This window comes from Diabrotica undecimpunctata, chromosome 7 (assembly GCF_040954645.1).
Source record: "Diabrotica undecimpunctata isolate CICGRU chromosome 7, icDiaUnde3, whole genome shotgun sequence".
Lineage (NCBI taxonomy): Eukaryota > Metazoa > Arthropoda > Insecta > Coleoptera > Chrysomelidae > Diabrotica > Diabrotica undecimpunctata.
This window is the reverse complement of record NC_092809.1, coordinates 45,309,139-45,335,425: the sequence shown is the minus strand read 5'-3', so window position 1 is coordinate 45,335,425 and position 26,287 is coordinate 45,309,139. Positions and strand designations below refer to the sequence as shown.

Sequence of the window (26,287 nt, the reverse complement as noted above, 5' to 3'; positions counted from 1 at the left end):
CAACCTGCTAACATAGGTGCCATTCTAGAGATCTGTGAAAGATTTCGCCCGTCGACTTCAAAGAATTAACAAATTCAGGACTTTACATTCGTGGAGTCAAGTAAAAGACATTTTACATGCAAAACAGTTTATATAATTTATAATTATATTGCTTTACGTAACTTGTAATAAACTTATGTTATAGTCATATAGTTTTAAAGTTATTTCATACCACCACTTGTACTTGCGGCCCTGAGGAAAATTGCATTCAAACTATTAGGCTCTCAAAGAAATCCTAGTGAGGATCCCTGACCTAGAGGATACAGCTTTAATAGCAAACAATATAGAGGAGCTCCAAGATTTAAAGAATATCGTAAATGGAGTGGGATAGCAGTAATGACTTAATATCAACAAAGCAAAAACCTAATACATGATAATCTCTAATCGGAGGTTAGATATTATTATCGGTAAATTTACTCTATTTACCGCTTCCCTGAAGAGATCTTTTCAACTGTTTCTAAACCAGTCCCTTTAATTTTTCAACTAAGACACTCTCATACCTATTCTCCTTCATTCTTATATTTTCTTGTGTTATTAATCCTAGCATTTCATATCGCAGCCCCCTCGTTACTTGTCTTATTTTTATCCTTTTTATTATTTCGTATTCTTTGCCCATTTCGCGCTATACTTCCAAATTCGTTTTCTTCTATTCCAAGCATCCTTCTGTAACACCACATTTCGAATGACTATCATTTATTGTTCATATTGTAGTATCGAAAACACATAACATCTCAGAGCTGTTACCCTCAGTTCTAATCTAAGGTCTTCTAGGTCTTTATTTCAGATAATTGTTTTCATTTCTCTAAACGTATTTCTTTCTGTTTCTGTTTATATCATGGCCCTTATTTCTGTTATTTTATTATTATTTTCTGAAATCTAGGTACCCAGGTATTTGTATTTTCAACCCTTCCTATCTGTATATCTCCCAAATGTATGTTTGTTATATATTTGTTTTCTTTGTTATTAACATGTATTTAGTCTTTTTTATATTCATTTTTATTCCGTATTTTTCACTGTAACTACTGTGAAACTACTACATTCTTCTGTAACTAAGTAACGGTGTCATCTGCATATTTTATGTTGTTAACAGTTCTTTCTTTAACAATTATTTCTTTACTTTCAGATAGTATGGATTTTTTATGAATAGAAATAGTAATAGATGCCTGTCTCCTCACCTGATTTCAATTTCTGAACTGGGTTCGCTATGTATTAGAATTTTTGCTATTTGATTCCAGTAAAGGTTTAATATTTTTTTTGTTCCTCTTAGAGAATATAATAGAAACATGCTTTATTGTCACTCAAAATTGTACAATTTTATGGACAAAGCTTACATAAAGTCAAAAAAATAACAATAATATTTAAAATTTGTGAATATCACAAAAGGAAATAATAAAATATACAATCCATTGCAAAATTTAACTAAATTCCAAATTGCATAATAAAACCTTACGAACAAATAAGTTTAAGTTGCTGCATGTGATTCCCAAATATATATAAAGAAACCTTAGTTGCTTGTACCTAAACGTACTGTAATTTCTTAGTTATTTGTTAAAAAAACTCTTTCGCTGAAGAATATGATCTTTCAAACAGATAGGCTTTTGTTAATTTATTTACTGAACGTAAGGAAAGAAGTAGTAGATTTAAGTTGCAAAGGGAGATGGTTGTATATATTTTTGCCGAATATAATACAGATTTCGTTACTAACTCAGTGGACGGGATCGGTAAATAGAAATCAAAGGTTGAATTTCTGGTGGAGTAGTCATGACATGTCAAAACAGTTTCTAAAATATATAAAGAGGGAAGAGTTAAAATCCTGTGATTTTTGAAGTAGCTTCTGCAATGTGTTATTCTGCTGATGCCAAAAAGATCCAAAAGATACCGATTTACTTGTTTTTTGTAATTTAAAAATAACGTCAAATTGGGCAGCTGTACTAGAAGCCCAAAAAGTAAGGCCATATCGAAGATGAAACACGAACAAAGAAAAATATGTTATTTTGGAAGATGCTAAATTGATTTCCTTCAAAACAGATCTTATTACATAGCAGGCTGAGGCTAGTTTCTTACTTAACAAATCTATATGAAGTGACCATTTAAGGTTGCTGTCTATAAAAATACCAAGAAATTTTACAGAATCAATGATACTGATCTGGCTGTTATTAAGAAGCACTAGTTAAAGTGCTTCGTTATAGAATGTTGCTAATGTCTTATCCACGTTTAAAGAGAGTAAATTATAGTCGCAGCAGGATTTTATTTCTCCAGGTAATACTGGTATCATCAGCAAAAAGAAATATGTTTTCATCTATTTTTAAGTTGGTTATGTCATTTATAAAGATAAGGAAAAGTAGAGCACCCAATACTGAACCTTGTGGTACTCCACATACAATGCTTTTGTGACTAGGATCAGTATCATTTGTTCTAACTAGTTGTTTCCTATTTCTTAAGTTAGATTAGAAACAATTTAAAGAAATACCTAGAATACCGTAGAAATGTATTTTTGTTATCAAAATGTTGTAAGTTACACAATCAAAAGCTTTGGCATAGTCACAAAAAACAGTGGCAGTATAAATATTATTGTTTAGTGCTTGATAGACCTCATGTAGTATAGAAAACATAGCATCGCTGGTATATTTATTAGATATAAAGCCGAACGGACTTTGTGACAAAATGTTGTTGTTAGTAAGGCAATAGGTCTATAGTTGCAAATATTCACCACCCTTATGAATAGAAATAATAATGGCTGTCTTTAGGCACTCTGGAAATATATCTTTTTTAAAGCAATCGTTAATTAGTGAGACCAGGACTTCCAATACATATTTTGTGAGATTTAAGAAAATTTTTATGGATAGCCCATTTTTTGTCTATGGTTTTTGTTTTTATAATTTGGACTAATTTTTAGGTTTCACTTTGTCTAATGCTCTTTGAAAATCAACATAGGAAACAGGTACATTCACATTAATATCCATACACCTTTGAAATATAGCTTAAATATATATATGTATATATATATATATATATATATATATATATATATATATATATATATATATATAGTTCGTCCCAAACCCTTCTTTCAGTGCGTCATAGTTGATCGAATCCTCTCTAACACATTAAGCTAGAAGTGACAGAAAAAAACGTGAGTCTGTGATTATTATACATAGAACTTAGAAAATTATTGATTGTAAAGCTAATTCTACTTACGGATGTATAATTGGTTGGAGTTTAGAATACGCTAAATAGATATCCAATCAATGATGCGCATAAATATAATTTGACGCAGAAGGTCTCGATCTTGACAGTACTTTCACAACGTCAACTGATAAAATAATTGTCATTCCAGGTTAGTATTATCAAACATTTTACAGTGAAAATTTAATTTTGTATTTATTGTCATAAAAATATTTTAAATATGCCGAGATATATCGAGAAATAACAAAGACTAATAAGATTATTAAATTATTGCAACTGCAACTGTCAAATTTAACTAAAATGACATGCAATAATTCTCGACATTCTTAAAATCCTATATTATGTCAAAATTAGTGACGCACCGAAAGAAGGGTTTGAATAGGATAGAATTGGATAGAAGAATACAAAGAAGCGTGAGACAGGGTGACACAATATCACCGAAACTTTTCAATGAGGCTCTGGAAGATATTTCTAAAAGATTAGAATGGGAAGAAAAAGGTATAAAAATTTGTGGACAACGCTTGAACCATCTAAGGTACGCTGATGACATCGCATTGATAACCGATAAAAAAGAATTATTTGAAATGATTAAAGAACTGGACGTAGAAGCTGGAAAGATAGGCCTTAATATGAATTACAGCACGACAAAAATCATAACAAATACAGATGAAGACATCACAATTAGGATCGGACAAGATGAAATAGAACTTCTTCTTCTTCTTCTTCAGCCTTCAGTAATCCAACTTTGGACATAGCCCTCCCCCAAATCAATCCAGTGTCTTCTATTTTGCGCCACTTGCTTCCAGTTGCGTCCTCCGATCTTCTTAATATCATCAGCCCATCACATTTATGGTCTTGCTCTGCTCTCTTTCCTAACCATGGCCTCTACTGTTGTATTTCGTGGTTCCATCTCTTATCCTTGACTCGGGCATTGTGTCCTGCGAAGCTCCATTTTAATTTGGCAGCATGTACTCCTGCGTCTTTTACTTTCGTTTTGCTTCTAATCCATTTGTTTGTTTTTTTGTCTATAAGTCTCACCCCGAGCATTGATCTTTCCACCGCTCTTTGTGCTTTTACTATTTTATCCCTATTGGACTTGGTGAGTGTCCACGTCTGTGAATCATACGTGAGTATAGGGAGGATACACTGATCGTAAATTCTGGTTTTCAAATACTGTTTTATTTTAGTGCTTTTCAGGATCCAACTCAGTTTTCCAAATCCTGTTTACGCTAACATTATTCTTCTGGTAATTTCGGCAGTTTGATTTTCTTTATTAATTTTCATTATCTGTCCTAGGTAGATGTATTCGCTTACTGTTTCTAAAATTATATCGTTCAATGTTATTTCTGGAATTTTCGGTGTATTTGTCATTATTTTGGTTTTGTCCAAGTTCATCTTAAGACCTACTTTTTCCGAAGCTTGAAATAGTTGCGTCATCATGGTCTGTAGTTCTTTGAAACTTGTAGCAAATATTACAATGTCATCAGCGTATCTTAAATGACTCAGTTTTCTTCCATTAACATTTACTCCCTTATCTGCCCAGTTAATTTCTTTGAACACGTCTTTAAGTCCAAGTGTGAATAGCTTTGGTGAGATAACATCTCCCTGGCGAACTCCTCTGTTGATTGGTGTAGCTTTGGTTTTCGCATCAATTTGTATTTTCATTGTAGCTTTCTTGTAAATATTGTGTATGAGCATTCTGTATCGGGTGTCTATCCTGCAGTTGTTCATAGCTCTCTCTATTGTCCAAAGATCTATGGAGTCGAATGCCTTTTCATAATCAAAGAAGCCAATATATAAATTCAAGTGATATGCATTGGCTTTCTTTATTAGAGTTCTGACTGTAAGAAGATGATCCGCTGTACTGTAACCTTTTCGGAATCCTGCCTGCTTTACCGGTTGATAGATATCGAGCTTCGACGTTAACCTGTTACTTATTACTCTCATAAACAGTTTGTACATTTGGGACAGCAGGGAGATTGGCCTATAGTTCTTGAGATCTCCCCTGTCTCCCTTTTTGAAGAGAAGTATTGTCAAACTTTCATTCCAATCATCTGGGACTTCTCCTCTGTGAAGACATTCGTTGAAAAGTTTTTTCAATTCTTCGAGAATAATTTCATTTCCCTCCTTCAACATTTCTACAAGTATTCCATCTGGACCCGGAGCCTTATTGTTCTTTAGTTGTGCTATAGCTTGTTTTATTTCGAAGGATTCTATGTTAGGGAGTATTTCTAAGTTGGCATTCGTTATCTTTCTCTTAAGGTCTTCCTTTGCAGTGTTATCTGGGTTCTTGTTTGAGGAATATAAATCACGGTAAAATGTCTGAGTAACTTTTAGGATTTCGTTCTTTTCTCTTATTTCTTTTCCATCTTTATCCTTCAATGAGATTATTATAGGCTTTCCTAAGTTTGATCTTAAGCATTTAAGGCCTCGGTTCTTTTCTATTACTTTTTCTACCTTGTTTTCATTATAGATCCTTAAATCTTCCTTTACTCCCTTCTTTATTTGTTTATTCAATTCTTTAAACCATTGTTGTTTTGCTTTCCTTCGCTTAGAAATGTGTGTCTTTTTTCCATCAACCGTTTTGTTCCTTCACTTATTCAGTCTTCTTTATTTTTCGTTTTCTTTGCAACAGTCAGTCCTGTTTTCAAGAGCTTTCGTTGCATTTCTTTATTAATTCTGTTCATGTTAGAATATTCTTGTTGACAATGTTCTACAAATTCTTTTCTTAAGACATCTACCTTCTGTGGTATTTTAGTTTTATCTATCTCATTACAATAATTATGTGGCCTGTTTCTACTGGTTTTCGTCTGTTTAATAACAATCCTTGCTCTCAAAAGGCGATCATCGCTGCCAGTTGTGAATCGATTGAGAGCAGTTATATCTTTAAAAATGTCTTTGTTCCCACAGAAAAAGTAATCGATCTCGTTTTTTGTCTTTTTATCGGGAGATATCCATGTCCATTTTCGGTTTGCTGGTTTCTTGAAGTGTGTGTTCATGGCATATAATTTTTGTTGTTCTAAGAAGTTATATAATAGAAATAGAACAAGTTCAGTATATATATCTGGGTCAAACTATAAAACTTAACAAAGAAAACTAAACAGCAGAGATAAAAAGACGAGTTAGACTGGCATGGGCGGCATTTGCCAAACTAAGGTTGGCGATCCAAATGGCAATTGTAGTTTTGGAAACTGCTGCGCGAAAGATCTCTGCGGATGAGCGGTCGAAGCATCTCCTCAGATCTTTCAGCCACGAGTTCTGGCGTCTTCCTACTGATCTTTTGCCCTGTACTTTTCCTTCCAGTATAACTTGAAGTAATTCATATCTTTCGCCTCTCAGCACATGACTCAAGTATTGCATTTTCCTCTCTTTGATTATTCTTAGTAATTCTTTTTGTTTACACATGCGACGAAGTACCTCAACATTAGTAACTCTTTGTACCCATGGAATCCTCAACATTCGTCTGTATATATACATCTCAAAGGCATCTATTCTTTTTTCTATTTCGGAGTCCATTGTCCAACTTTCACAGCCATACAGTAAGACAGAAAAAACGTAACATCTGATCATTCGGATTCTAAGCTGTAGACTAAGGTCTGATCTTGTAAAAAATGTTTTCATGCTCATGAATGTTTTCCTTGCTTGTTCGATTCTTGAAAGGATTTCTTTTTTTTGATTACACTGACTATTGATATTTGTTCCCAAATATTTTATGGAATTTATCTGTTCTATTATTTCTCCCTTGGCATACACCTGTACGTTTATTGGTGTCTTTGAAAATACTAAAGTTTTAGTTTTGGAAACGTTTAGATGTAAACCGAACATTTCGCTGTGGTGAACTACCGCATTTATTATATTTTGTAGTTCTTGTGCGTTGCTTGCTATTAAGACGGTATCATCAGCATATCTGATGTTGTCTATTCTGATTCCGTTAATCTTAATTCCGCCTTGGACCTCGTCTAATGCTTCTCTGAATATAGACTGCGAATACAAATTAAAGAGTAGCGGTGATAAGACGCAACCCTGTCTCACTCCTCGTCGGATTTGTATAACTTCTATAGTTCTGAGATAATTCGCAAGTCTTGTTCGTCAACTCCAGTTGTTCTCAGAATTTCGATCATCTTTTGATGGTTAACGCAGTCAAATGCTTTTCGATAGTCAATAAAACATGCATATACATCTACATTCATGTCTCTGCATCGTTGCGTTAACACATTTAAAGCAAAAAGAGCCTCTCGTGTTCCCAATCCGTTTCGAAATCTGAATTGAGTGTCGCTCATCTGGAACTCGCAATTCTTGTAAATTCGTGTATGGATAATTCTGAGAAAAGTTTTAAGGACATGAGACATCAAGCTTAATATTCGATAATCATCGCATTGTATTGCAAACTAAGCTACATTCCTTAAAACAAAAGATATCCACAGCATCTTAAGACCAAAGTATACAATCAATGCGTACTCCCTGTTCTTACTTATGGTTCCCAAACGTGGACATTTACAAAAGCAAATATAAGACTAATGGATAAAAAGAAAAACGAGTGGATAAGAGCGAAAACAAAAGTGAGGGATGTTAGACAAGAAGTTGCAAAATTAAAACGGAGATTTGCCGGACACAATTTGAGACAAAAAGAAGACCGATGGACAAATAAGTTAGAGACCGTGGGAATATAAACGAAGCAGAGGAAGGCCTCAAATGAGATGAGCAGATGATATCAAGAAGCACTTGGGCTCTAGGTGGATGACTGTAACGACAGATAGAGAAGAATGGAAAAGGATTGGGGAGGCCTATGTTCAAAGATGGACCGAAGAAGGCTAATTGGATAGATAGATTTAAGGCTATTTCTAATTATGTAGTGTTATGGTGAAGATTCTATTGTTGTTCTAATTGCGTATCACAATCCATACACGCTCATAACCCCGCGTTGTTGATGCGTATTGTAAGGAAAAAGAAAATATAAAATCAGAGGCCTTCGCCATTTCTTTATGATTACTAAATCGCTATAAACATGTAGCGGAAGAAAAATAAGTTAGAACAAGTATAGTTTTAGTTTTATTTTAGGATAAATATGCCTTCAATATTATTTGATTGCGGTAAATACTAAATTTGGAAAACTAAGAAAGTCAACGTTTTGGTTATGTGATATAATGTTATGGACACTATTTCGAAGTATCAGACAAACTATAATGCTTAGTTCGTGATCGGCAAGATCGATTAGGTACATACGCACAATATTGCACAATAAATTGATAACACAACGGGTGACAATGTAAAGATTTTGAAGTGTTTATAGAGAATCAACAGTATTTTAATATTGATAGGATAATGGTCGAGATTCTTAATTAACTCTGAAGTGTTTATGTAATGATCGAAGGAATAATATTATTATAAAAAAAATAGGCGATACTCTGAAGTGTCTATTAAAGATAAACTTTTACATATCTGACTATAGAAGATAAAAATATTAACGGTATTTGATCGTTTTAAGTTAGAGGAGGGGACATAGTTAAATATGTACACACAACCAAACTTATATGGAATAACCATGTATTTCAAACTAATATTTATTTATTTTGAAAAAATTTGGTATTGTTGCGAAGTACAAAGGTCTTTATTGAAAATAAACTAACCAATAAAACAATCAGATAACATAGTCCTTTACAATATAGATTATTTTGTTAAGTTGTGAATTGAACGAATATAAATAAACTAACTTTTGCTTTTAAAAACGAAAATATGGCTTATGTGGGGTTAACGGATGTACAAAGGAGAAATATTATTGGTCTTGTGGAGAAAGGAATGTCTTAGAGGGACATAGCTGCAGTGGTAGGCGTAACACAGGTCGTTGTGTTAAAAACCTATGCTAGGTATCAGAAGTTAGGAAAACTTAATAATAAAAAGTAACAACAGCTTGCCACGATCGTTTTATTTTCCAAGTAGCTAGAAAAGACTCAACACTTTCTCACTCGCAACTCCAAAAGCATCTTTTGGAAGGTACAGGTGTAAGTGTTACTGTTAAAATGATAAGAAGAAGATTTCGTGCTCAAAGACTATACAGCAGTAGACAGTTACGGGTTCCCGAGTTAACCAGGTAGCACAAGATTCCCTCCCTGGACTGTAGTTTACCTCGATGCTGGTAGAAGGGCCGAGTAACTGGTCTTGGTCCCTAATGTTGTAAGCCACGGTTTCACGGCCAGAGAAACCAAGAACAATCCAAACAGAGTCCGGCGTCGTCGCACCGGGTGGCTGCCGGACTTCGCCTCTGGACGCTGAAAGGTGCCGCGAAATCAATCCCAATTGCGATGTCTTCCACCCTCATCCGATTGTACCTATTGCTTTTTTTCTACCCATAGACCCCCATTCCCGCAGAAGAAAACCTGGTCAAAAATCCAGCGGAGAAAACCAGTCATAAAAAATGCGGAAGTCAAGGTGTGAGAGACCGTGTTGACGACTGAATGGCCACACGATACGTGGTCCAGAACGGAATCCCTCAGGGTACCAGGCAACTACTTGTTGTAAACTAGTCTTAGCAGGGTAAGGGGGCACTGCCCTGCCGGACTACTTTTTCGGCCCTAATCGTGGGATCTAAATGAGGAAAAATTAAACTAAAAAAGAAATAATTAGAAAGGGACAGCTCGATGGAATGCCCGAAATTTTGCCAACTAGTCAACACGGCCAGGGAAGAAAAGGAAAAAAAAGCAGTCCTAGGACTGGAGCAGTCGAATGCGTGTTTCAGTGGATGCAAGAGTAAATGTGACTGTGCGCATGTGTATGTGATAATTAATGTCCTGTGTATACAATGGCTACCAGAATGCAGAGACCGGATTTAAGGATACTCTAGAATAACGTGGGCACGACGAGATTAGCATATAGTCTCGCCATGACTTTCGCTTCGGAGGGGAATTTCGACATACTTATCGCGGCGGAACTGAAAACTGCGCTGGTCAGGAACCGAGGATTAATCGCGGATGCTTCAGGTAGGGTCGGCATATATTTCTGTAACAGACGCCTACGTGACGCCTACGATAGAACAAGCCTGTTACGCGTAGCAGAACGACAGAACAAGTCTGTAACATATATGTTAAGTACCTACAGGACTGTTTGTGCGGCAGCATTGTGGGTCATCACCGGCTGCATGCCCTCTCACATCTTGGCATGCGAGAGGACCTGTTGTGACTGAGAGTGTAAAACGTGAACCGTTTGACCAAATTACCACCGCCCCCTTGAGTGGAAGTTCACCATACTTGTGTAGCCACCTGTCCGATGAAAAATGAATGCATAGGATCTAAAGTTGTTATTACATATTGTAGTATTCATTTATATATGGTTTATGCTGGGTTAAATGACTTAAATACCTTAAAAATAGGCCTAATTTGTATCTATATAAGTATGCAAAATGTCTAATAGATCAGTTTGTTAGTTATGGAGTTATTTTTAAATTTACTTGTTACTATAGGGAGTTTCTGATGTATGTCTTTTTTGCAGATATACCACGTAGTCTTGACTATGTTTCTTTTACCAACCTAGAGAACATGCAGGGATTAGGAAAAACTTAGACACCAACGACTACCTTCACTGCATAAAAGGGACTAAAGAAAAATCCATCAAATACGAACTTATCATTGATCCCGGCTTTCGTAGACTTTCGTAAAGAATTTGATACCACAGAAATTAACATCGTAATAAGAGCGTTGGAGAAAAGTAAAAGTGTAGTAAGACAAAGAAATATATAAAAATTAAACGAGGAATCAGGCAAAGAGATACGTTATCTCCCAATCTATTTACGGCAGTTTTGGAACATGTTTTCAAAAAATTGGGGTGGGAAGCAAAAGGAGTCAATGTCGACGGCGAAATGCTCTCCCACCTACGACTTGCGGACGACATTATTCTGATAACAGATACCTTATGTAGTTACCTGTAATGAAGTAGGTTTAAACATAAATTTTAAAAAGACACAATACATGACAAATCCGGTACTAAGTGAAAATCCAAAAGTCGACTACAAAAAAATAGGATTAGTTCATACATATAAATACTTAGGTTATGAAATCCAAATTGCTAGGGACAACCAAACTGCTGAACTGCAAAGTTTATGATTATTAATTTTTTTGTAACTGAAATCGAAATGGGCAGATTTCCCGTCATCACTTTTTCTGCGCCATTATTCCAAGTGCTTCTATTGTACACTGCATTTTGGAGATGTCTAGTTATTTCTTCTTCTTAAAAGATGAAAGTAAAGCGAGGCCGTCCGTCAAATATAGAAAATACGGCCATACTTTTGCTGTAACACCTGATGATGCTACCAGAACAGATGCGATAGGTCAATGGCCACTTTATACCGCTAAAGAAAGATGCAGATTTTGTAAAACTGGCTACCCAATGGTGCAGTTTAAAAAAATGTAACATGCGGCTTTGTTTTACACTGAACAAAAATTGTTTTTTATCATTTTATCGTTAGAATTATGCCTATATTTATAATTTGTTAGTCTTTGGCGCTTTATATGTAAAAGTTTTTGTTACTAAATCAATAAAATGTCTTTTAGTTAAACAGTTCAGTACATATAATTAACTAAATTTTGAGATCTTTATTAGCGAAGTTAGTACCAAATAGTGTTTCTTGACTGGCAAGCAACGAGTTCAAAAACCACTTTCCCCTTGCCCCTTCCAATTTTTTTGTACCACAGGGTATTATTGAGAGTTATATAAGTAAAGTTCGGATTATAGGCAAAATGCCTTTTTTGCCTATTTTGCCTATTATAATTGTTTTTTGCACTTTTTGCCTTTTTTCGTAAATTCCGCCTATTTGTGCCTTTTTTAAAATTTCATGGTACTACCCATGATATTATTCTATTACTAAACCATTCTATAATAAAATTTTGGGTCAATAATAAAATATAAATGGTTTGTTTATATAACAGATTTCTAGGAAAATGTACCTGATCGAGACTTGAGGGTTAACTATTTGGAAATCCCTAAGCTTTATAAGTTTATTATCAGTTGTACAGTCGGTTACTGTATCAGAGTTTAGTCACAAATTGCTATATCTTAGTTTAGTTTTGTTGCGTATACCGAAAAGTAAAGAACACGTTTTAAAACGTTTTAGACATTTGTGTGAAAAGATGACATCTAAATTAAGGCTATGGATCGCACCTTATTCGGAACTTTCTTTAGAAGGAGATGGAGCATTTTGTAAAACATGGCGAATTGGTAAGTTTTATTTTTTCTCTTTTTTTCTCATCCCAAAACATAACTAAATTCTAAAGTGGTTTTAGAATTCTAATTATTTTTTTAAATTTATTAAATTCTCAGATTTCAAGTACAAAAAAGTACTTTATTGACCAGCATTGTGGAACCCCACTTCATAAACGTAATTTGGAAAAATTAAATTCCTCTAAGTTAGCCCAAATATCTCTGCGGGATAGTTTAAGTAGTTTAAAAAAAAGGAGGAAGACGCATTTAAATTTGATTTATGCCAGATGATGATTGCATCCAACATTCCTCTATATAAAGTTAATAACCCTAGTTTTAAATGCTTTTTCGAAAAATATCTTAATAAATCCTTACCGGACGAGAGTACATTGAGAAAACATACTGTGGAAAAATGTTATGTGGAATGTATTTCAAAAATTAAGCGGGAGTTAGAGGGAGTATATTATCGTGGATGAAACGACAGATGTATGCGACAGGTATATAGCTAATTTAATGATTGGAATTTTGAACGAAAACTTTGCGAGAAAACCTTATTTAGTCGCCGTTAAAGAATTGAAAAAAACAAACAATTTAACAATAAGTCGATTTATACAAGATAGTTTAACAAACCTCTTTTTACCCAACGCTATACCAGTGAATAAAATAGTTTTAATGCTTTCAGATGCTGCGGCATATATGTTAAAAGCTGCTGTTAATTTAAAGATTTTTTATCCTAATTTAATTCATTGCACTTGTGTAGCCCACGGGGTAAATAGAATTGCCGAAGAAATAAGAAATCTGTTTCCGTTGGTAAATAATTTTATAAATTTTATGAAAAAAGTTTTTCTAAAGGCTCCCTTTAGAAAAAGGGACCCAAAGGTGTCCCTTTGCCACCTAAGCCAGTAATTACAAGGTGGGGAACCTGGCTCGAAGCAATTTTTTTTACTTTGAACACTGCACTGAAATAGAATTAGTTATGTCAGAATTTGATGATGATATTTCCGAAGCCATTCGAGAAGCAAAAAAATATTGAAAAATCCCAAATTGAAACAGGAACTCGCTTATATCAATAACAATTATAAATTAATAGTTACCACAATTACCTTATATTAGAAAAACAAGAGATAAATTTATGTGAGTCAGTAAAATTAATAGATAATTTAAAGACGAAAATTAAATCGGCACCTGGAAGTAACGGTCAATTAATTTAAAAAAAAAGAAATATGTTTTCGACAAGAATGAAGGTTTTTCGTTTTTATCTAATGTTGCTAAAGTTTTGAATGGGACATTTTCCGAGGAATTTCAAATTATGCCAGATTTATTATCCGCTCTGAAATATGCTCCAATTACATCTGTCGATGTCGAACGTTCGTTTTCAATGTACAAATTAATTTTAAGTGATCGAAGACATAGTTTTAAGACCGAAAATATTGAAAAACATTTAGTTGTTTCTGTTAATAATAAAATTTTAAGTGGTTACAATGTTTAATTATTAATTTACAGTTATTTAGTTACTAGTTTATTTATACTAATGTTATGATTATGATGTGTAAATATACCTGCCTTAAGTTAATATTACGTTAATTCATTTTGTACAATAAATAATAAGTTATATTCCTATATTGGCTATATTTTGCCTAAATGTTAATATTCCTGCCTTTTTTAATAAAAATCTCTGCCTATATAGGCGCCTTTTTCTTCAATTTTTGTTGCCTATAAATCCGAGCTTTATATATAAGATTATGTACCGAATAAAATAATTTAACAACATCTATCTTTAGTGTTGCCAGGTACCGGGCTAAAGAAGACTTACACAGATCTTAAGAAAGCGATGCGAGATGTATAATTAAGGATGAATGAGAATAAAACCAACTTTGCGAAAAACGACTGGTAACAAGGCTTTATCTTTGCAAGGAATAAAATTAAAATTATGAAATTTTGGGATACTAAATGGCATTATATTCTGCATGTTCTACAAGATAACTCAAGTTTGTATGACCTCATCGTGTCCAGTATCGCCGTCATGTAGGTAAGTGCGAAAAAAAAAAGATTAAGCAAAGAAAACAAGGCATATTTTGTTAATAAAAAACTGCTTACTTTTAAAATACTACTATACATTTGAAATGCAACAACAAAAAACACTAACAGGACCTATTGTAACCTATGGTTATTGAAAGGAAGATTTTTGGTCCTGTCCGGCAGAATCAGCATGAGCTGATTTTTACACTCGCCGATATGGTAAAATTTGTTAAAGCTAATAAAATTCGTTGGCACGGCCACTTACTTTGAATGCCCAATCAAAAAATACAAAAAATATTACCGGCTGGAGGCTGGCCGAAAATAATCCACGAGCCTGCCTTAGAGAGTCGTCAATAACAGGGAATGGAATACAATTGTTGGCCAAAACCTACAGAGGGTTGTAGAGTGAAGAAGAAGAATATAAAGATCATTTGGAAACAAAATAACAAACTAACAAATATGAAGGAATTATGTAGGTTTGCTTGAATATACTATCAGATTGAGGGCATTGCTTCAGGACTAATCTGGTACATATAGCAAAATATTACTATCTATTAATATTTCATATCACTTGAATTTTTACAGTTTTATTAGTGATAATTAGGAAATTTTAAATATTTTTCATAAAAAGCTTCTCTTACCCTTGCATCTCTCCACTCTGCACCTTCTTGAGTTAAAAGATGCACAGTTACAGGATTCTTCTTATTAATATACAGTCCTCGATCAGTAAAGTATTGAAAATCTTTTGTTAAAATATCTTTGGCGTATATGGGATCTACTATTACTAAATGGGGGTCTAGTCCAAAGTACACACCTAAAAACAAAAATCAAAATATTTAAATGTCAACTACTGCATTACTAGGAAAAGATAAAACGAGCTCAGCTCGGCAATATAAAATACTTCTTAGTTATGCCATCCATTGTTTGTGAACAGTTAAGTCATCCTGTGTTATAGACGTATGGTTTTAGTAAATGTTTATATATATATATATATATATATATATATATATATATATATATATATATATATATATATATATATATTTATATATACCTGGCTTTTGCTGTGTACACACCTAATAAGTATTATATTCAATTTATTTAAAAGAGTTAAGTAAATTTTATAAAATTCATATGTAAGAGCTGGCAGAGATTAGCGTCAAAAAATAAAATTTATAAGTACATAATATCAGCAATTATACATAATTCACCAAAAAATTTAATTTTTATGCTAAATTTATAAAATTTGTTATGATCAACTTTTATATGAATTCAGTTCCATAAAGGAAGTATGAAAAGTTTGATTTTTACTCCAAATAATTATATTATTCTACGAACTAGTGCACATCTGCTTCTGCAACTGGTTCTATCACCGCGAATTGGTCCACAATAGTTTTCGGTCATTTGTTTTTAGATAATATAATAAATTTGATGGTTTACCAACACATAAATCTAGCACAATAAAAGAGAGAACTCAATAAAAGTAGAATATGAAATATCGCTAGCGTTAATCTTTATAAATTTAATTTTATTTAATTATATATTTATAATTTATTTATATACAGAAAAGCAAACGATAAGCTAAAAAATTATGAAAACGCTTAAGAGTTTCTTACTACCAGAGGCGTCCGACAAGGAGACGCAATATCGCCAAAGCTCTACCGCAACCAGAAAATATATTCAGCAAAATAAACTGGCAGAACAAAGGTCTATCCACTGATGGAGAATACCTCAGCCATCTAAGATTTTCGGACGACATAGTTCTGATCAATAATGATCCTGCAGAACTACAAGAACTTGTATAATGTATAATGAGCTAGGAGATACCCAAGAAGTAATAATACATAACACTGCATTTTAGACGAGTATGTATATCTGGGTCAATTATAAAATAAATCTGGCTCCTTACTCCCAGAAATCAACAGAAGAATGTAACTGGCTTGGGCATGTTTTGTTAAAAATGCAGTTATATTCAAATCCAGGATGCCACTTCAGCTAAATAAAAAACAATTTGATCAGTGTATACTACCAATCATGACGTACGGCTGGGACGAAACTTGGATACTAAAGAAAGAGCTAATAGACAAACTCAAGGTCACTCAAAGGTCAATGGACCAGGTAAAATACGCTAAAAATGATGCTAATGATGATAATGATGATATTTTTAAATTTAATTCTCATCATTTCCTTATAGACTTCAAAATGGTTTATTCTAGAATAAGATTTCATCACAAAATCCTACTATTCGTATGTTTATTTAATTATTTGGATTTTGGATTCTTTTTCTTATAAGTATAATTATTTAGTTCTTTTCATATCTCCTATGATAATAAAATATTAATATAGATTTCAAATCATTAGAGTTTAGAACAAGTCAGTATCTTGAAATACAGGTATTCAATGTAGGTTAGTTTATCTTAAATTGTATTTTTATCTTTAAGATTTCGAGAAAATGTACTTAACTGAGTACATTCTAATAAATACAAAGTTGTTTGATTACATTATCTGCTATGAAAACTAGTGCATTCATCCCACTAATATTTTCAAGTGCTCTTCAAATAATATTTTTAATTGTCAAATGGTAATTAAATTCTCAAGTCATGTAATGATTTAAACAAGTATGTTTAGGCGATATGATATGATGATAATAATAATAGTGTGTTTGACATTGAAACGAGTCCATTTCATACAGGTTTTTGAATGATTTATGATATATTTAAGAATTGAAACTTGATTGTAACACATTTATAACATATATCCGGACACACAATAAGTAATTACATACGAGTTCGTATATTGATTTTCGATTGAGTGACAGTAGGTGGATTATTTTTACTGAAAGTTGTACATTACTTTTAACCAAATTTTCATAAAATGCAGCTATTTATAGAAGTAATTTATTTTTAATACATCCAAACAGTATGCGATTAATATCAGACTGGGAAATATCGCATAAGCACCTTCCTAATTTTATAATGTTCAATCTAGCCAGGTAATCAGGAAACACACCGTGACTAGTTTTTAATCTTATGATAGTTACTGCTGAACGTTTGGATCTATTACAATGGAATACGTGAGGTTATTCTATGATTATTTAATAGATTCGCCAACATTTTCCGTCAGTCTTGCCAGTTAATATTTATTTTGTAATTATAAAATTTAATTAGATCTGTTACTATGTAGATATAGTTACATTTTTTGATTAATTTGCTATCAATAATTTATCTATTTCTCTAGTTTCCACATTAATATATTAGAACTAAAATTGAAAAATTTTTACACATACCATTACAGATGGCTCACCCACGCCGACAATAAGTTTTTCAAAGTTTTTCAAAAAAATTGTATATTTATTACATATTTGGATTAATATTTGGTTACCAAATACTCACCTAAAGTTTTTTTTGTAATTCTGACTTTTTAAAAGTTTTCTTATATAAGAAAATATTTCAATTATTTCGATTGTCACATTTAAATTTAAATTTAATTTATTTAATGATTGTTAAAAGTATGCCAATAGTATACATATTAGCTTACAATTTCCATTAAATGTTTAACTACTATTTCAGTAAGGTCTGTTTGCTTTAAAACTAGTTAACTTTAGTTACAACACTAAGAAATAGAAGAAGAACTGTCACACTTTAACCTACATTAGCCTGTCAAATTTACCTCTTAAAATACTAGTAGACAACAAAAAACTCAATTTTACTAGTTCCTCTCCTACAAAGTGATGTAGTGCCAATAAGTCCCCTTTTTAAAAAAAATTAATGTCTGTTTTGTCCTTTTAATTGTGTTCTGTTTGTGCCAAAACAGAAATCAAATGCACTAGAAATTGAAAATTTTATGTTTACTGTATAAAAAATATCGCCTAACACATAAGCTCGATTTCCATCAACCTATCGAGCAGGCTGGATTCAGAAAACATTTTAGTACCATAGACCACTTGCTCACCGTAAAAGCACTGACAGAAAAATGCACCGAGTATAATGTTCCAATTCATATGGCGTTCGTCGATTTCCATAAAGCATTCGATTCCATCGAATTATGGGCAGTGCTTGAATCTGTAGAAAATGCACGTATAGATTCAAGATACACTAACATAATTAAAAACATATATGAAAATGCCACCATGCAGATAAAGCTGGACGAAAGCACAAAAACTAATCCCATAAGACTACAACGGGGAGTAAGACAAGGAGACACCATCTCTCCCAAACTATTTACCCTTGCTCTAGAAGACATTTTTAAGAAACTAGAATGGAACAATAAGGGTATCAACGTCGACGGATCATACTTAAAACACTTGCGATTCGCAGATAACATAGTTTTAATAGCCGATAATATCGAAGTTCTAAATGATATGTTACAACAATTAAATGCAGTTTCAGGAGCGGTAGGCTTAAAAATGAACTACAGCAAAACAAAAATACTGAGCCGAGACCAGACAAATATAACAATACAAAATCATACCATAGAAAATGTTGAACATTATGTATATCTAGGTCATGTTATTAAACTAGGAAAACCAAATCAAGATGCTGAAATTAAAAGAAGAACACAACTGGCATGGGGCGCTTTCGGCAAATTAGCATATATCTTGAAAAACACCTCCATTCCTGTAAACTTAAAGAAAAAGGTGTATAACACATGCATACTACCAGTTTGTACTTACGGCTTGGAGACAGTAGCCCTTACCAAAAAATCTGCTAAAAAATTAGAAACAACGCAAAGAGCAATGGAACGAATCATGCTTGGAATATCACTAAGAGACAAGATTAGAAACACCGAGATAAGACGTAGAACGAAGATTAGGGATATTGTGGAAGAAATTACAAAAATGAAATGGCGCTGGGCAGGTCACGTAGCCCGATATAATGACAGCTAGTGGACACGGAGAATTCTAGAATGGAGACCAAGGACGACAACAAGAAGCATGGGAAGACCTCAAAAAAGATGGGTAGATGACATAAGAACAGTGACAGGCAAACAGTGGATTAGATTGGCGCAAGATAGAGAAAGATGGAAGCAATTGGGAGAGACCTACATTCAGGAGTGGATGGAAAATGGTTGACAAAGAAGAAGAAGTATAAAAAATAGCGATAATTGCATAATAAACCTGATTTTTTTGATATAACGTCATACTTCACAAAAAAAAAACTTTATAATACGATTTAAACGTGCTAAATTTCGTTAGGATTGGTTTAATAGTTTTTGCATATTCATTTTGCAATCCAAAGTCTACAAAAAAATTTCAAATTTTCTTAATTATGCCGCCGGTACCAAAATAAGCACTCAATAAATGGTTGAATTTTTTTTTTACATATCGACACCTCCTACGTAAAGTATTGTAACCAACAAATTTCTGTTTTTCACTTTTTTTCATTTTCATACTTCTAAACATGTAAACTAATGGCTGCAATAATTAAAATTTCAATATTTTCAATACAATGCTTCCAAAATTAGAACGTTAAGTGTCGTATGTTTACTTTTGTCCAAGTATACAATCGTATGTTCTACTAACGATATTATACGGGGGTACGGGTTGTTTGTGCTATTCAAAAAAATATCGTGTGTATTAAATAAGATATTTTACACCGAAAAACAAATACAAATTATGTCGTATGTATATGATACGATGTTGGCGTTACGTTGGCGTTTCATATTATTTTTTTATCGTATTTACCACTTTCCATAGATTACTTCGTTTAGTTATTTAAGTTACAACATTATACGTGTCAAAAAATCTTTACATTTAACTAATTTCATTTTGTTTTTTAAGTGTCAGACAAGAGTGTAATAGAACAAATTATGGATTTTTTGTCAGATACAGTTAATAAAGATTTCAATACCGTTCCTCCTTCCCCATTTTCTGGTAAATATATTATTTTTTTTTATTTAGAAAAAACATATAATCCACATCAACCACGCAGGGTTATTAGTGGAGTAACGTACACAAGAGTTCATTTTATTTACATTAAATAGATGTATATAAAAACAAATCTTTGAAATAATTTATTACATGGTCAATGTTTATGGTTTACGTGGTTTTGATGTCATCTGAGATACCATATTTTCTTCTTGTTTCTTCGTGGTACTGGCAGTCAATCAGAATATGCTTCACCGTCAATGGGAGAGAACAGTTTCTGCAGGTTGGAGAAGATTCTTTGTTGATTAAAAATTTATGGGTCAGTGCAGATTGTCCAATTCTGAGTCGGTTAGTTATTACCTGGTCTCTTCTATTGGATGGATTATTCGAGATGGTCTTTACAAGGGGATAAATCTCATATAGTTTGGTTCCTGAATCTTTTCAGTAGTTTTGCCATATGTTCATACAATGTTCCTACATGCGACGGTACCCAGATAAATGCTATTTCTTTTCGAATTGGTTGAATTATATTTATCTCATTTTTTATAGCCTGAAATATTGGATTTGTAGGGTATATTTTGCTTATATACATTTATTCTCACTACGCGTTTTGAAGAAAATTAAGGCTTCCAAAATGGCTGTGGTCTCGCCTGTGCGGTTGCAGCAGTTTGTAGGTATGGATATAGTGTGAGTAGTGTATTTACAGTAGTATGCAGCAGCGTGTCCGTTATGAGCTTTAGAGGCATCACTGAAAATTTGGAGATAATTAGGATAATGAGATATCACTTCGGAGTACAAGTGTTTAATGAAAATCATCCCTTGATTATCCCTCAACTAGTGACGATTCGTCAGTTTCGTCAGCTGAAGAAGGGTTAGGGTTTATTTTTTCCTCTAGTCGGGTGATATTATTTTTTAACCTAGAATTTTGTGTGTAACAATAAATAAAATTAAGGATCTGAATTAGTTCCTCTGGTTCATTGGAGTAATCTTTAGAAGTTAATTCAGGGTTATGAGAGTTTAAGACATTTTCCATAAAATTACATATTTCATTGAAATTTAGTATAAATGGAGGTGATCTATTTTAGATTTTGTCTTTGATGGATTCTAGGGAGTGAATGATCTTCGCGGGGGGTTTTGGAAGAGGTTTTGGGTTTCTTTTTTGGTTTATATTGTTTAGGGGTATTAAAAACGGATGAGTCGGTTTTTGGGTTATCTTCGTTAATTTCAGGAGATGATATGTTATGTCTTTTTATCTGTTTAGAATTGACTGCATTATTTAAGGTTATTGGTGTTTCTGGTGTCGTAGTATTTTCAGTGTTATTTACAGCTAGTGCTGTTATTTTGGAAGAAGAAGGCGAAGTGTTTGGATTATCTTTAGACATGTTTTGTATGAGGCCGATTTTCGTAGTATTTTCAGTGTTATTTACAGCTGGTGATGTTGTTTTGGAAGAAGAAGACGAAGTGTTTGGATTATCTTTAGATATGTTTCGGATGAGGTCGGTTTTCGTAGATTGATATATTTTATCATTAGGTTCATTAGGTTTAGATAATGACGATGTAGTTTGAGTTGAATCTGAGAGGGGAGTTGAAGGGGTATCATTAGGTTCATGAGGTTTAGATAATGATGATGTGGTTTGGGTTGAATCTAAGAGGGTAGTTGAATTAGTTTGGTTTGAAATGTGAGCGCATTCTGATTCTTGATGACCAATGGTTTTACATTTGGAGCAACTGAATTCGTCTATGAAGAGAAATAACCGGTAGGAAGTATTATTATAAGTTATGGTAAAAGAGTCAGGAATAGACATATTTTCCAGGGGTGTAATGAATGATTGCCTTCTAAAGCTCAGAACATGACTGTACTCACTTTCTTCAAACATACCTACTCGAAGAAAAGTCATTTTGGATACAGTGTGAATACCAAGTTTTTGTAATTCTTGTTCAATTATTTCGTTCGGGATTGTAGGACATGCATTAGATATTAGAAGTCTCTGGGCTGGAGAAATTAATCTTCTTACTTCGACTTGACATCCATTTATTTCGATATATTTATAAGAATGAAGAAGAGCATCAACAGTGTTTTTTGAAGAGAGGTATATGCATATCCTATTGTTAGCAATTCTGGAGGCAAAAAGTACATTAATTGGACCTACTAGTGATCCAACAGCTACGACGTAATCATGGATTTTTGTACCTTGAATGCTGGAAATGACTATTGCTTGTTGTTTTGTTGGATGTTTAAAATAATTTACGACATCTGAGTAACTGTGTTTAGTGGAGTTGTGCGTAGTATTATTGTTGTATGAAGTCATTTTATTAATTTTCTTGATCAGAAGTTGAACCGATCCTGTGGCCGGTCCAAAATACTGGTCAAGACCCAACTGGAATTTTTGTTATCTCTTTACGTAGGTATTATTTAAAGGTTATTTTGTTATTGTTACAAAAATAATACGAAAAGAAGTGCCACTCACTTGAGATAATATTGTCAGCACTAACTAATGCACTTAAATTTGTATTAGAGGTAGAAAATATTAAATAATTATGGTTTGTTTTTACCATTTAAAATGACTATATTTCGGGACAGCTGATAACGTGGTAGATTTGATCGCTATCAGGGCCGAACTACCTGGTAAATATTTATAAATTAAAAATAATAAATATAATAATAATAATATTTATAGGTACACAATGATAACTTAACATTGAATTAAATTTTAGAATCAATATATAACCAGTCAGAGGAAGATAACACACACACACACATTCCATCCCCAGAGTGTGATAAAGACTATGAGATTTAGACTATGATTATGATAACTACTTTTGTCCTTGGAATGAAAATGCTATAAAAAAACTACATTCAGTAGTTACATCTACTACTGACCTACTATTAGCACCCCAAGCAAACACCCCGATCTGTTTATTTTCCGAATCAACTTCGAAATGTTCTAGAAAACGAAAAAAGGTTTCTCGAAAGGATGTAGGTAACATCAGACGTCGACATGTTGCATCTTGATTTATTAATACAAGAAAAAGACTAAAAAATACAGGTAAATCATATAAAAATCGTGATGGTACAACCACTTTGCGAAATCATTAAAACCGATGTGTCCAGAAAATTGTAGACAAAAATGTTCTTCAAAAATTATTACCGATGAAAGGATTTCCATTTTCAATAAATTTTGGAATTTAGGTAAGAGGGAAAAAAGCAATAGAGTTTTGTAGCTTACTTAGTACTAAAACAAAAAAAAACGAAGGGTTTTTACTAATACAGTAACAAGGCGCAATTTTACTCTCATTTATAGACTGAAAGTAAAGATAGGTGGTGGGGGCGAATTTATATCTGTTTGTAAAAAGACGTTTTTAAATACCTTCTCTATAAGTGCCTAGTCTACACTGCTTTGCAAAAACTGGACGTTACTAGCGGTTTAATATAAATAAATCAGAGATGCCATCAAAATCATCATAAGGTATGAACCGAAGACGTTGTCAAAAGTGTTTGTGATCACATCAAGTCCCTTTAACCCGTAAAATATCATTATAAACGAAATAAAAGTGATAACCTTTGTGCCTGTCTCCTTTTCAACATAGCCCTGGAAAAGGCGGCCAGGGATGCCCAAATAGACAACAGAGGAAACATTTTTATTAAATTATCCCAAATTTTGGCATATGCAGATGATGTTGACCTGGTTGCCCGCACAACATGCAAGCTAGAAGAAATGTATAACACCTTGTCAAATGCCTCAAAAAATATGGGCCTTCAAGCAAACGAGGAGAAAACTAAGATAATGGCATCAACACCCAACAATAGAGCCAGAAACATCGGCCAACAATTCACGGTTGATAACTCTACCTTTGAAGTGGTAGACAAATTCACATATTTAGGCTCCCTGATCAACAAGGAGAACGTCATGATGGAAGAAATCAAGAGAAGAAAAATCCTTGCAAACAAATCATATTTTGGACTGAGTAGACATATAAGAAGCAGAAACTTAAGCCAGAAAACAAAAATAACCATATACAAAACCATTATACAACCAGTGTTGACATATGGATCGGAGCCATGGACCATTTTCAAGGCAGATCAAAACCTCCTGCTTATATTTGAATGAAGAATCCTGAGAAGAATATTCAGTGGCATCTGTAAAAATTGAGTTTGGAGAAGGAGGTACAACTACGAGATATATCACAGATATAAACACATATTTGGTGGTAAAGACGTAGTATCTCTTATAACAATAGAAAGACTTAGATATGCAGGACATATGGCTAGATTACAGCAAAACAACCTTCCTAGAAGAATCCTTATGTCACAACCTGTAGGAAGTAGAAGTAGGGGTAGGAAAAACTCAGATGGAGGGATGGTGTAAATGAGGATGGTAGAAAAATAGGCGCAGCAAACTGGCAACAGTTAGCAATGGATAGAACTGACAGCCGTAATAGACTTGGGAAGGTCGAGGCTCTTTTATAGGGCTGTTGCACCAATGATGATGATGACGTAAAGGTTATGGTTATAGAATGGGGAAAATATCCAAATATTATATTATGCAGACGAAATACACTAATTTTGAGATACAAGGTTTTGACATCTGAACGACGAATGTTTTTAATGTGTTTATTGTTTATTTTGATAATTATATACAATTTAAAAAAACGGATACTTTCCGGTTTAACTTGCATAATTAATAAATGTTTACAAACAATAATTTTTTATTTGTAAACATTTTTTATCTTTAATCAAGAAAATCTCATTTTAAAGAGAAGTATTTTTAAGAAGGTCGCCTGAAGAGAACGTTTTTATCTAGAAAGCGCAGGTTTTTCAAAATCTTGAAATTAATGAAACAAGTCGTTTTATTTGCTTAAATCTGTATTAAAAACCATAACGTAGTAAAAAATTTCGTGACATACGAGATGACACGCTCTTCCTTTGACTTCCCCAGATATTCCAAATATACAGGGTGAGTCATGAGGAACTTTACATACTTCTACCATATGTAGAGTCCCTCAGGGAGCATATCATGTGGCCACTAAAAAATGTCAACTCCTCTTCTTTATTAATTAACAGGGTGATTTGTGTAATTGACCATTTATTTCATTTTACTGTAGTGTTTATACGGCTCATTTGATTTTTTTAATTTTTGCATGATACAGTACACTACTATCAAGCATTCGACTGGTATTAGCTAAACTAAAAAATTCCAGGACTGGCTTTGGAAAAATTAATTTAGGGATTCGTATTAAATATTACATCCTGTATATATATATTTTTTTTAAATGCAATAAGTGATTTTCAAACTACATAATATGTAGTTGAAAACGACATATGCGACAATGTTGTCGCACTTTTATTAAATTTTTAGTGAACGATCAAATCTTACCAAAAATAGAACAACCATAATGAAGTATCAAATTATAAGGTAATTAATTTAAACAAATGTTATAAATTTCAAACATTTTAATTGAAATGATAAACTGAGTCGCTGCACAACAAAAAACAGTAACTACTAACAATAACGAAGAACAATTTAAAAAAAAAACTAAAAATATGTACATAGTTATGATAAACCCAAAAATATAATATATAAAGATAATAGATAAAAACAAAATAAAAATAATTCAAAATAGATTTTCGAAATGGAACCCTGCAGCCTGTACACATTTTTGTTGCCGAATTGTTTATTGACGTATTGAATTACGGATACTCTGGGGATCGTTTCTAATAGTATTACAACAATGTATAATTCTATCAATTAATTGTTGTCGGTTATTAATATTCACTGCGTAAACTAGTTGCTTCAATCGTCCCCAAATATGGTAATTAACGGGATTGAAATCAGGGGATCTTGAAGGCCACGAAATAGGACCTGCACGTCCTATCCACCTGTTGCCATAAACATTATTGAGATGTTGTCTCACTGCCAGTAAAAAGTGTGGGGGTGCCCCATCATGCTGAAAATATATCCCTCGGATAGCAACGTTCGCGTTGGCAAGCAA

The 26,287-nt window shown here is 33.1% G+C and overlaps 1 protein-coding gene across 1 annotated transcript in view; it reads right to left on the bottom strand.

Moving 5' to 3' along the window:
- Positions 1 to 26,287, bottom strand: part of LOC140445280 (probable cytochrome P450 6a13) — a 70,515-nt gene that overhangs the window by 41,569 nt on the left and 2,659 nt on the right. Inside the window, exon 2 of the mRNA XM_072537209.1 lies at positions 15,072 to 15,244. Coding sequence (XP_072393310.1) covers positions 15,072 to 15,244 — 173 coding nt within the window. The remainder of the gene's footprint in view (positions 1 to 15,071; positions 15,245 to 26,287) is intronic.